This window comes from Physella acuta, unplaced genomic scaffold, assembly GCF_028476545.2.
Source record: "Physella acuta isolate Inbredline_101_S28 unplaced genomic scaffold, ASM2847654v3 ptg001066l, whole genome shotgun sequence".
NCBI classification, from domain to species: Eukaryota; Metazoa; Mollusca; class Gastropoda; family Physidae; genus Physella; species Physella acuta.
This window is the reverse complement of record NW_026732583.1, coordinates 102550-114922: the sequence shown is the minus strand read 5'-3', so window position 1 is coordinate 114922 and position 12373 is coordinate 102550. Positions and strand designations below refer to the sequence as shown.

The window sequence follows — 12373 nt, the reverse complement described above, 5'->3', positions numbered from 1 at the left end:
CTTTCTTCCCAGTTGGGGCATGTTTATTGGTTTTACAAATTAGAAACAACAATCTGGAAATGAATCAGTCTTTATTTTCAAATTTAAACTGATACAATATTAAATAAAAATCGAACTGCACTTGAATTAGAAAAGGTCCACCCATATAATAGCTGAAACATAAAAAGCATATTCTATTGGTTCTGAAAATGTGGACTTGTTCCTACACTACAATTGGTAAAATTAACTGCTGAAACAAAACAATGGTCGAACATCTCTCAAGACAATCATACAAATCATTCAAACAAAAATGTTGCTTTAAAAAAAGCACAAATTACATGAGATTAAGATTCAGCACTGAAATCTGGATTCTTGCGCAAGATGACAAAACCTTCCATGATAGGAGTCAAGGGTAGATCTAAAATGTTGTTAAGGAGAAGGCAATTCTAGAACAAGATTAAATATAAGAAAAGTGATTTATCTAAATTTCAAACTGCTTACAAAAAAAAAGAAAACTCTAGAAACTTAAGTTTAACAAATACTTAAGACTATAGTATTTGTATACCATTAAAAAAAAATTGCAATGCAGGTAAAATGCCTAATGCATAGGGAAATGCTCCAAACATTTATGCCAACCAGAACATAAGGGTGTCTAAATGGTTTTTTATTTGTAGCACACAAGTTTGCACACGGGGGATATAGTGATAAACCAGCGTTGTTTAATACGATACTATATAAACAGCCATGCTATTTTATTTTTAGGGGCAGGTCTTAGCGTTAAATATAAAATGAGTGTGGTAAATTAAACATCAAACTAGGATAATTATGCAATCTTCTTCTGAGTGGGCATAATCATGATCTGAACCCATAATTTTTAAATAAAAGAAAAATTCATTAGGTGTGACTTAGTACTAAACTGATAAACTTCATGATTATTTACAAAGGTCTTAAATTATATAAATGTTAATAAAAAGAGTAAAGGGCATTATTATGGAAAGCCAAGTGCTAAGAAGATATTTTTTGATGTAGGCAGCCCTGGAAAATGCTATTTTCTCATAATTGACTTTCAAAAGGAGAAAAAGCTTTTTGCTTAAAATAAATATCACTATATTGTACTAAACCAAGTGTAAAATTTTCTGCATTGCTTTATAAACAGTTGATGAACAGTATCTGAATTAAGTCTGGAAATGTTTCCAATTTATGTCTGAAAAAAGGTATAGTCTCAAAAAGCATTCCAGTATAAAAGAACCAAATAATAACATGGTTAATAAAAGGATACATTCCTCAGTAGCTAATTCTGCTCTTTCACCATAAGCTAACAAGACAGGTGTTGTGTGAGTTTGGAAACCTGTGATTGTCTTAGGTTTACCAGCTTGTCCAACCACATCAACAGCCTAATAAAAGAAAAACAGATAACAATCTAGCTCAATCATAATATTACCTTACAATCAAATTTCTTTAATTGTTAACTATGTCTATAGACCATATTTCAAAGACAATTTAACTATAAAACATGTTGATCAGAGCTTTCCCAAACCTAAATTCAATTTTACACATTTACTTCTAGTAAGTGTAGCTTATTTCAGCTTAAACAGTTATCAGTTAGTACTATACAATGAACTTTTACTGTACTTAAAAATATTCAAAAAGCTACTATAAAAATTAAAATAATTTCATTGTCAATGAAAAACTGCTTACTTGTCCAACTCTGACAGTAGTTGGCAGAGGTCTAAGCTGTTCATCAAATGTCACCAACATTCGTGGTTGCATGGCAGATACCAGGTTATACAACATGTAGTGGGATTTTCCAATTATAACTAAATTTTAAGAAGAAAAAAAATGCATTACCCTTTATAATTTAAATATTATAATTTTAAAGTACATTCTATTTTATTTTAAGCACAAGGGCTAAATGTCTAAACAAAAGATTTAGATTATTTAAAATAGTTTTTCTATTAAAAATAGATTAAAAGCTTTATAAGCCACATACTGCATTGAATGCTTTGCTTTTATTCAATTCAATGATGCTTGAAGTACTTTTCAATTATCCAGGGTAATTTTCTTTAGTTAAAGCTTATTAAAATATAAATCCTCGCATTCATAACCAATAACAAACGCAGTACTCACTATTTTTAACATCTAAACATGAAACCAGAACTGATAATAATCCAGCAACAGCAACAGGGGACATAAGCATGCGATCACTATGATATGGGCTGAGAGTTAGTGTCCCCTTGCCAAGATGAGTCAAACCTTGGGCCAGTCGTACCATGAACAAATTGTTTGGATCCTTAGCATGATAGACTGCCAACTGGCGGAGCATGGCTGCTAAACGAGCATTATTAGTTCCTAAAAAGTAAAAGATTTAGAAAGAAATTACTTTTTAAATAAATTATTTTAGATCTGATACATTGTGCTGGAACTGCACTCTAAATAATGATTTTCAAGAAATTAAAGAGGGAATAATATTGACTAGATTGAAGCACTTACCTGCCCCTACAATCCCCATAGAGAGAATTGCATTGTGTGCTACTTCAGGATCACTGTCATGAGAGAATTTACTTAAGGTGTCTAGAATGTTTAATTTAGGGTTTGATACAGATATGAGTGCTAGTGCCAATGGTACAGCCCTTCTGATGGGTAGTTCACCATAACGCAACAAGTGGCCAAAAGCACGGAATGACATCTCACACCCAACCTCTTCTCCCATGGCAATGAGACCAATACCCAGAACAGCAACACCTGAATAACACAGGATAATTATAAATCAATACCAGTTTATTATTATTTATATGAATCTATACATGTAGTAAAAAAATAGTAATACCGATGACTAAAACAATTTCCTGACCTTGTTGAACTGAGAGATCTGGACCAACAGGCTTTTCATCTTCTTTCTTTTTATCGTCCTTGTCCTTCTTTTTGTTCTTGTCCTCTTTCTTCTCATTGTTGTCAGCATCTTTGGACTCATCATGCTCAGAGCACACATGCAGTAAATGTTGTATCTTCAACACATTGCCAGTGCCAGCATAGGCAGCAACATCAACCAGCATGGTGGCCATTGATCTGAGTGGCTCAGCAATAACCTCCAAGGCAACTAGTGTGGCATCACAAGCGTCTTGTTTGCCTAGTTAAACCAAAAATTATTTTAGTTTAGAGAATTAAGAACTCAAACCCTGACTGCAGTGTTACAGAAATAGAGCAAAAAAAAAATTTCTTTAGTTACTAACTAAATATTAATAACACCATATGTAATTACCTGTTAAACAACAACTAACCTAGAAAAGCAAGTGCTAAACCCAATGCAAGATAACGTGAATATGTTTCTTTTAGTTCAGTCTCAGATCTCTCCATCATGGTTTGTAGGATAGTTGATGTGACATCACCATTACATGTGCCCACCGCGATCATACCACAAGCAAGGGCAGCATTACCAACAACCTAAATGTTAAAATGTTGCAATTACTTGCATAATAATTTATATATCACCTAAACTTACAGTTAGTTAATTGTTTAGTGAGCGTATATATGCATGTGTGCATATGTATGATGCCAACACTTTGTGTACCTATTTGAATACAATTGTCCTAAAATATAAAATTTAGCTGAGCAAAAGCTTTTATAGTAAATTATCTCCCATGGATATTTCCAAATATTTCCTTCATAAATAGCGATGAGAATCATTCAATTTGTACAACAAAGTAAATGGGCCTACAATTAATCTTAAATAAAAACAAATACCTCCATGTTAGCTTTGGGATCACCTAGAACAGGAAGAATCAAAGATAGGACAGGAGTACTGTTTGATCCAGCGTAGGCTAGACCTAGGCTGAAAAAAAAAAAACTAGATTATTTATAATTTCAGGAAGCAAAATGAATCAATTAAATCAGAAGGTACACTGGGAAATATTCTCATCTAAAAATATTAAGAACCTAAAATTGTCAAACATATGGGTGTTAAACATACCCACTAATGGCACCAATCCTCATGAAAGAGTTGGTGTGCATCACATGGTCACCTAGAAGGGCCAGAGCTGGATCACATTCATTACGTACACCAGAGTTTACAATACCACAAGCCAAAAGTGCACCAGCCTGGATGTATTAAATTGGACATTCTTGTGTTTTAAAAATCAAAACATTTTATTTTATAAAATCACATTAAATGAAATGCATGAAAGATAATATGTTTTAAAATTATTATATCAACTAAACTTGCCTTAATGTAGTCTTCATTTGAGTAAAGGAATTTGTCAATCTGTGTAAGACCACCATCAACATCCCAAAGTAAGATCAGTCCAAGAGATGCGGTCGCACTCAGCATGCCTAAATTACATCAGTTTTTACATTACTTCTTCCAATTAACTTTTAGATGACTAATAATTTTGAAAAATATAAAAGCAACAACCAGTAATTTCACAAAGAAATCAACAACTATACCATGCTCCTTATTTTTATAAAGCCATTTGTGTCCCTCCTCTGGTGTTATGAGTTTGTCTGTACCAAAAGCTGCATTAACAAGTCCATTGACAAAAGAGGCAGCCAAATTTTGTCGAGCAGAGTCAAGATTGCTTGGGCCTATGGTATTTCCTGATTAAGATAATAAATAATAAATCAATGTAATAATGTTTTATATTTCAAATTTTTAATTTTCTACTTTATATTAATATTTTCCTACTTACTGTTGGGCTCTAGATGAGTTTTGTATATATCTTCTGGAACTTTAGGATCCATTATATCCAACTGTTGATTAAAAGAAGCAAGATGCAGCATTTTAGAAATTTGGCTTTGAAAATTGAAACATTGTTGGTAATTAACCAAGAATAAGAAAATGTTGAGTTACCTCTCTGGCTAGGGTAAGAAAATGTTGATTCAGTTGCCCATTGGCAATAATTTCTCTTAAATCATCCTTGTCATCCATCATTTCAGACAATTCAAGGGAAATTTGTTGGCGGCCCAGCATATAAGCTAATTGTTTCTTTACAAGCCTGATAAAAAAAATAATGTAAGCAAAAATTATCAAATTTTTTAAAGATCATTACATAAGCGAAAAAAAAAGTATTATTTATTTCAAATTTGTTTACAAACAAGTAGCAAACAAGCAGATCATTACTTCAAAACACTTACGGGTCTGGGCATTCCAGGAAAATTTCTTCAATGAGAGCCATGTCATTCAAAGCCATAGCAAATCTAAGGGCTTGTGGGAACTGTTTGAATTTCCTATACAAATTTACTGCACACTTTAGTAGAACTGTGTTTTCAGGGTCTGGTACATAAGGAACACAGCTGTAAAAAAAATGGATTGGTTGGTTAAGACATTACATGAAATCATGCTTGCTTACAGCTAGTAATAAAACAACACTCATGAGTTATATACCTTGTAAGATACAAGCACACTCTAGAATATGCAGCATCATCAACATAGTGTTCCAACAGCTCCAACTTCTCAATCTCCATTAAAAGATCACAAGCTTCTGCTTCAGCATTGTGAGACATGTGGTGAGGCACAATTTGTTTAGCCAACCCAACCAGCTTTTCTTTCATCTCTGTGCTATCTTCACTGAGTTCTTGCCACTCCTGTGCTACTTGGCCTGCTAAATGCCTGGTTAAATATAAAAATTAATTTCAAAAGATGCAAACTACAACTTTAACTTCTAATTAGAAAAAATGATAATTAAAACTTACCTGACATACTCATGCCCCCATGAGCCTATTTCTTCCTTAGAGCCTAAAAGTCTATATTTAAGACTGTCTCTACCCTCACTCATGGTCATACCAAGGACAGAAATTATGTCAGCGCAAAAACGCTGTAGAGGAAAAAAAGAATTTTTACAATATTCTATAAATTTTCAATATCAAGAGTTATAATGTTTAATAGATAATTAAAGCAAAACAAAAGAATAAATTCATCAAGAAGTAATTACCTAGACTTCATTTATTTTTATTTCTTAAATAATAGGAAGACCACAGGGGATGACACAAAAATTGAACTGGTGACAATTGTCACATGATATTAGAAACCTAAAAGTTTGGGGGATCTGGGTGGTTTTTTATTTTTTATAGTATAATAAGAAATTTTTTAAAAAGTAAATATCTGTGGATTTTCATGTGTGGTCTTCATAGGTATCAGTTTCTAACATAACTTTTAAAAGTAAAACTTTCTTTATTTCAAATATAATAATTATTTTTAAAAATACCAAAATTTTGAACATACCTGGGTATTGTTGTCAATTATTTTTTCATAGACAGTTTTGAGCGTATCAAAATGCTGCCTTAAAAACTTTAAAGGCTTGGGCACTGATGTCATTGAAGTAGTTGATGCTCTAATTTGGCTGCGCAAATTCTCAAGAGCAGCCAGGTATAGTTTTTGGTTAGGCTCAGTCAGCCGCTCAACAAGCATGTTCAATTCATCCTGCAACTGCCTATCTTCCTCTGACTAAAAGTTTATCAATAAATGTTAGGTTTCAAGATAATACTTGACATAAGTACATTTTTTAACATAATATTAGTGATTAAGTATAAAATTTTAGGCCATTTAGGTCTGAATTGACCCATATATTCCAAAGCTGTTCATGCACAAACAAATGTTCTTGATTTATTGATTAACATCTAACTCCAGCAGGAATTCTAAAATCTAAATTTAGATACTACACTCACATGAATATTCGTTGGATTTTTTTTGGCAGTCACTTTGTGCTGCACTTAAAAAGTTAGATAGGCCTAAATATTAAATAGGCCTAACATAAATAGGAAATTGTTTTAGACTCCTGTTGCGTCTTGGGCACAAAAGGGAAAAGATGAAGTTTGGGCCTTAAACTTGGTGTTTATGAACATAATGGATATAAATATACTTTGCAATGAAATAAGTAAAACTGGGAAATAATTTAGAGTAGCTAGGCCAATGCAAAAATTTAATTTCAGTAAAACAATATAATAGTTACATATTTGGATAGGGGCTGTCAATCTGATTACAGATCAGTTTGAATTTTCAAAATCTGACCATAAACAAAAAAGTTATGAATTTTTTTGTCATTAAAAAACAGCAGTTTTTTCAGACAACCGGGGTAGACTCTGAAAGAGGAAAAATACTGGGAGGGTATGGACCAAATTTTTAAGAGTTTTTCACTAAAAGTGGTATAAAAGCAAGCAGACTTCACCAATTGATGTCATTTTATGATATTTTGTAGATTTGTGTATGCCGAATGCAATGATGCTATTTTAAAAAGTGTCTTTTGATTACATAACAGACTTATTTCATGGATTATGTAATACCCCCCTTCAATTTTTTTTACAACATCTGATAATCCGTGTGATAAGAAGTCATTCTTTAAATTAAACACTGTTTTAAACCATAATATGACATTTGTATATGCTGAAGCTAATGGTGATATTTAAAATGGTCGAACATTATTACAAAACTATAAAGGTCAGGTTATGTAATTCGCACCTTTTGCTCATAATTTACCATGTATTTATTTTAAAATCTCTTTTGCTCATTGTCAGTTAACTTTAAGTGAATAGCCTACTTAAAGAAAAGAGAACTAATACAGTTTTAATACAAAGAGAAGGATGCTATAACAATAGTATATTTGTGATGATGTAACTTCTTAAATATGTTATGTAATCTATGTGCAATCTTACAGGTCTACTCTATTCCAAAAATATAGGCATATCTTATTATATTTATATTTCTTGTTACTTTAAATGTCATACCATTGATACAACTTTCTTCTATAGAATTAGCCTAGTTACAAATATGTCTTATCAGAATCAGTGTGCTTTATGATAATTTTGTAATATTTTTAAACACAAAAAAGTTGCTCATTTTTACAATTTTAATAACATAAACATTGGAGGAAAATTGTTTTTTTTTAGCTTGTACAAGGTAGTGTAAGTAATAGGTCTATAACATAGATTTATATATGCTCAATGTTTATGCTAGTTGTAAGCTGGTGTATTTTGTAGGCCTACCATAGGCCTATTACATTGGGAAAAAAAGCACGTGTTTGAGTGCTTGACTGTGTGTAGTAGATGCTAGGCATTTTTTAAGTTTCCCATGTCTGGCTTAACACGGAGGCGTTTATCACCATCAGCATTTGCCTAGATTTAGTTCAATCAGAGGTGGTTAACCAGGTTTTCTGACCAACGAATTTTATTGCCGTATTACGTAAACACGAGGCTAGATAGGCTAGTCGGCCAACCCGATGAACGTGTCAGACGAATATTATGTAATTTTAGAGACAAAAGTCTGGGAAGATTTCCTGATCTATGCCCGAGGGTTAGTAACATCAACTCCACAAAGTGAAGGGGGAGGGAGGTGGGGTATGAAACCACCGCGAGCCTCTCGGGTACCGTACGGGTGTTATACAACATCAAAGGCGCCGACCCTCGGCTTGTCGCGTCATGGAGTAGTGGGGGCGGGGTGAGGCTATGGATGTTACATACGGTGTTACATACCGTGTAGGATGGTCAGTGACTCCCCATACCCACCCCATCCCATTTTGGTCGATTTGGCAACTAGTAACCTCCACTTTGTTAAGGGTTTTAAAATTTTTTAGTCAACCGAAAAAAAAGAGCCCGGGGTAAAATTTAATTTATTTTTTAAAGCCATTTTTACGAAAAAGTAATGTACACAATAATGAAACGTTACGCGAATCACATCAGCATTGTTTGGTCGGGTCGCAGCTATCCGGATTAAATTCTAAAGAAGATTAATTTTGACGATTAGTAAATACTATTACGACTTTTTTTTTTGCCGTTTCAATGGTTTAAAACAAAGTTATGAAACATGCCTGTCTACTTAAATATAAAATAGCAATACCCGACGAGTCAAATACGGGAACACACGTATCTATCTTTAGAAATTGTTTATAGTCTCATCCAATCGGATCAACCGCCTAGCGTCACGTGACCACACACTCGGCTGTGCTACACGATGTGTAGATCACGATTCAGTCGGACGGCGGCCGACGCGTTAATTTTTATTTTCGTTCCGTCTTAAAATGTATGGACGGCTTTATTATGAGGTGTTATAATACATGTCATACATTGAAATAATCGGCGGGATTTCAGGAATACAGCTCAAGGTTCAAATGTAAAATAGGTCAAATAATAGACCGGGAAACTTAGTTCAACTTTGCGGTCCGATATCTCCCGAAGTATTTAACTTATTTTGACCACGAACCTTGAGCGTTGTACGTCTACATTTAATCTGTTCGTCTGCCAAATTTGATTGTTGTAGTACGTAAACTCGATACGTCTATAAAAACAAATTGTAGAGCGTCATATTTAAAACAGCGATTCGAAGCACAGCCGAGCGATTCAGTCGGACAGCGGTCGGCGCGTCATGTTTTCATTTTCCGTCCACTTCAAAGTCTATAGACGTCCTTATTATAGGGCCTAATATGACATATCATACATATTAATAAACGTCGAGATTTCAGGAATACAGCTCAAGGTTCAAATTAAAAATCGATTCATTAATAGCCCAAATAACTTAGTTCAACTTTGCCGTTCGATATCTCCAAAAGTATTTAACATATTTTCCCCAAGAACCTTGAGCGTTATACGTGAACATTTAATCTATTCTTCTACCAAGTTTCACTGTTGTAGTACGAAAACTCAAAGAGTCTATAGACTCTAAGTAACACCCCTCTTTTAAAAAGGTGAAAAAGCCTCCCCCCTAATCGGCACGTCGCCGCGGGGGGTAAAAAATGCGATTAAATCGGTGATTTCTTCAACGTCTGAAATAATAAAGAAATCAAACTTATACAGTTAAAAAGGTTGTTCAATTACGAACAGAATGATGTATAACATGTTAACATAAACACAATAAAAGCATGCAAAAAACAGAGTTAAACATGCAGGGGGTAGGGAAAAGCCGATTTGTCCGATTTTCTCGGCAGCGGCATTGGCCTAGCTATTTAGAGCCTAGATCTACATTTTACAATTAAGGCCTATTTAATAGTATTACTCGCAAACCCAGAGGCGTGGCCATTGATAACAACAATATGGCATACACACAGGATGCATGACTTCCCACAATTTAGTCTTAGTTCCAGTGACCTTCTTAGAATTACTGTTTAAAATGTTTACCACGAGAAAAATTATGGGGTTTTCACGTTATAAAAATAAATCATAGGTGGCAGGGCTATGTATGCCAGAAAAGCATTTTAAAATTTGGTTTGAAGAAAGTTGGTTTCGTTAAAATTAATAGAACTTTAAAAAATTTAATGGTGTAGGTGCAAAAATAAGCGAGAACCTAACGCATTATTAGGTTTATCAGTCTATGAAAAAAAGAAATCAAATATAGTGAGCTGTTTTGTTATAAGTAAAAAGACTGGCATTAATATCACAACCAATTATTTTTTTTTAAACCCACGTGACTGCTATTTGGTTCATCACTACTGAGGAATTCTGGTGCATAGCCAATTAAAAAGTCTAACCGATTCGTGGTTTGCCCTGGCCTCAAACGTAAGAGTGATATTACATGTGTTGTCATGGAGAGGTGTGTCGTGTCATAACAGTGAGTGACAATAAATATTAAATTAAGTAGGCTAATTTAGTTTAAAACTAAAAACTTCAAAATTAGTGCCTAATGGCTTAAATATGGATGTCTATTATTCGGTGGTCATGTTTAAATTAAAAATTAGGTAAATTTTAGATTTTGTGAGAAAATCTAGACCTCTACTTAATAGTTTTTCTCACTAAATCTAGAATTTACGCAATTATCAATTTAAACATGACCACTGAATAATAGACATCCATATTTAATCCATTAGGCACTAACTTTGGAGTTTTTAGTTCGTTTTGAACTAAATTAGTTAATTTAATATTTATTGTCAATCACTGCCATGTCCAACACATCTCTCCATGTCAACTCTTCTTAAGCTTGAAGCTAAAGAAAACCACAAATCAGGTTAGACTCCATGCACAAGAGTTCCTCACTAGTGATCACCAAATAGCGGTCACGTGGTTTTTAAAAAATAAAAATAAATTGGTTGTGATACGGACGCCGGTCTTATAAAAAAACAGCTCACAATATTTGATTTCTTTTTTCATAGACTGATAAAACTAATAATGCTTTACGTTCTCGCTCATTTCTGTACCTACACTGTTGATATTTTTTAAATTCTATTAATTTTAATGAAACCAACTTTTGAATTTAGCCTCCGTTCTCCAAACCAAATTTTAAAATGCTTTTCTGGCATATCTAACCCTGCCACTTATGGTTTGTTGTTATGACACGGAAATCCCGCCATTTTGCGCGTGGTAAACATTTTTAAATGTAATTAGTTGAAGGTCTCTGGAATTTGGCCGAAAAATCACCGGAAATCAGACGTCCGGTCCGGGCGCCATATTGTTGTTAGCAACCGACCACGCATCCAAGTTAGCGAGAAATACTACTACTTAAAAATTTAGTGAGTTGGTCCCAAAAAATAATCCAATCCAAATTTAACCCCACCAGTTTTGCAGTGGTTTTGCTTAATAACGGTGTTGTAAGGTGTATTTATAATAAATTTTGAATTAGATCTATATATCATTAATATCAGTTTGATTATCAATGAGACTTTATGACAACATTGGCTTTAATGTTAGTAATGACTCTAATGAGCGATTGGCATGACATGCAAAATTTGAAGCTGGAAAAAAACGAAGCGGTTCGGTTCTTCGATTTAATGGGGGTGTGTAGTACAATGTATAAGTTTAAACGAAATTTCAATAGATAGATCTATATTTATTAGATTTCATTAACGTACTAGGTCTTGTTCAGTTTTAGGCTCTCCCTTTTTCTTCTCTGCTTCATTTGTGTCCGTTTTCTCATCTTTTTTTATGTCGGTACTGCGCTTGGTGTCTGCCATCTTGGTTTGTTTGTCTCGCTAAATCTCGCAGGAACAGGCTACCTCTAACATAAATGAGTGCATCCAAAAAACATTTAGGCCTAGATCTAGATCTAACATGAGTTTTGCACTAATGTTTTTCGCTTTTTGCCTAACCTATTGAAAATGACTTTTTATTTAATGTTTCTAGACAATTATAAAATATTAAGCGTATTTTCTTTATACGCTATTTCTAGGCATAGTCAACGGTATTAAATTGTTTTCCCTCATGCCAATGTGTGCTGAAACTTAACATGTAGGCCTACTGGGAAAACTTTTTTTCTCCATACGTCTTCATAAATGTAGCTTATCGAGGGGTCTTTTATAAATGACGTTTTTTTTTAACCTCCCCTTCATTTTACCTTATTGAAAAAAATGTGAAAAAATTAATGACTTGGCAGTAACGTCACAAGGGTAAAGGTAGGTTGAAATGGGGTGGGGAGGGTGGGAGAGGGTAAGGACCGCACTGGTGACGCCATCCTAGGGGTGACACTATCCAACGAAAACAAATTGTC

General features: G+C 33.7%; 1 protein-coding gene across 2 annotated transcripts; it reads right to left on the bottom strand.

Annotated features, from left to right (window-relative positions):
• Positions 1 to 58: 58 nt before the first annotated feature.
• On the bottom strand, positions 59 to 11872 carry LOC131955426 (26S proteasome non-ATPase regulatory subunit 2). 2 transcript variants are annotated; one of them, XM_059319536.1, is made up of 19 exons: positions 11739 to 11872; positions 6194 to 6415; positions 5665 to 5786; positions 5357 to 5581; positions 5107 to 5265; positions 4823 to 4967; positions 4662 to 4722; positions 4420 to 4569; positions 4199 to 4305; positions 3947 to 4074; positions 3721 to 3808; positions 3258 to 3420; positions 2831 to 3106; positions 2470 to 2721; positions 2107 to 2328; positions 1678 to 1796; positions 1259 to 1373; positions 318 to 397; positions 59 to 152 (listed from the first exon to the last, which is right to left on the bottom strand). In XM_059319536.1, the coding sequence occupies exons 1-18, from the start codon at positions 11838 to 11840 to the stop codon at positions 324 to 326; spliced, it is 2730 nt and encodes a 909-aa protein (XP_059175519.1). In that variant the 5' UTR covers positions 11841 to 11872; the 3' UTR covers positions 59 to 152; positions 318 to 323. The 2 variants fall into 2 exon arrangements, with proteins under 2 accessions (XP_059175519.1, XP_059175518.1); XM_059319535.1 differs by having other exon boundaries at positions 59 to 397.
• Between the last annotated feature and the right edge of the window lie 501 nt (positions 11873 to 12373).

Bases quoted from the DNA above. Each gene is read 5' to 3' on its own strand.
- LOC131955426 (XM_059319535.1), bottom strand. From the start codon at position 11,840: ATGGCAGACACCAAGCGCAGTACCGACATAAAAAAAGATGAGAAAACG. The intron at 4,570-4,661 runs GTAAGTAGGAAA...TATCTTAATCAG, and splicing joins AACTCATCTAGAGCCCAACA to GAAATACCATAGGCCCAAGC. The intron at 3,809-3,946 runs GTATGTTTAACA...TTTTTTTTTCAG, and splicing joins AGGATTGGTGCCATTAGTGG to CCTAGGTCTAGCCTACGCTG.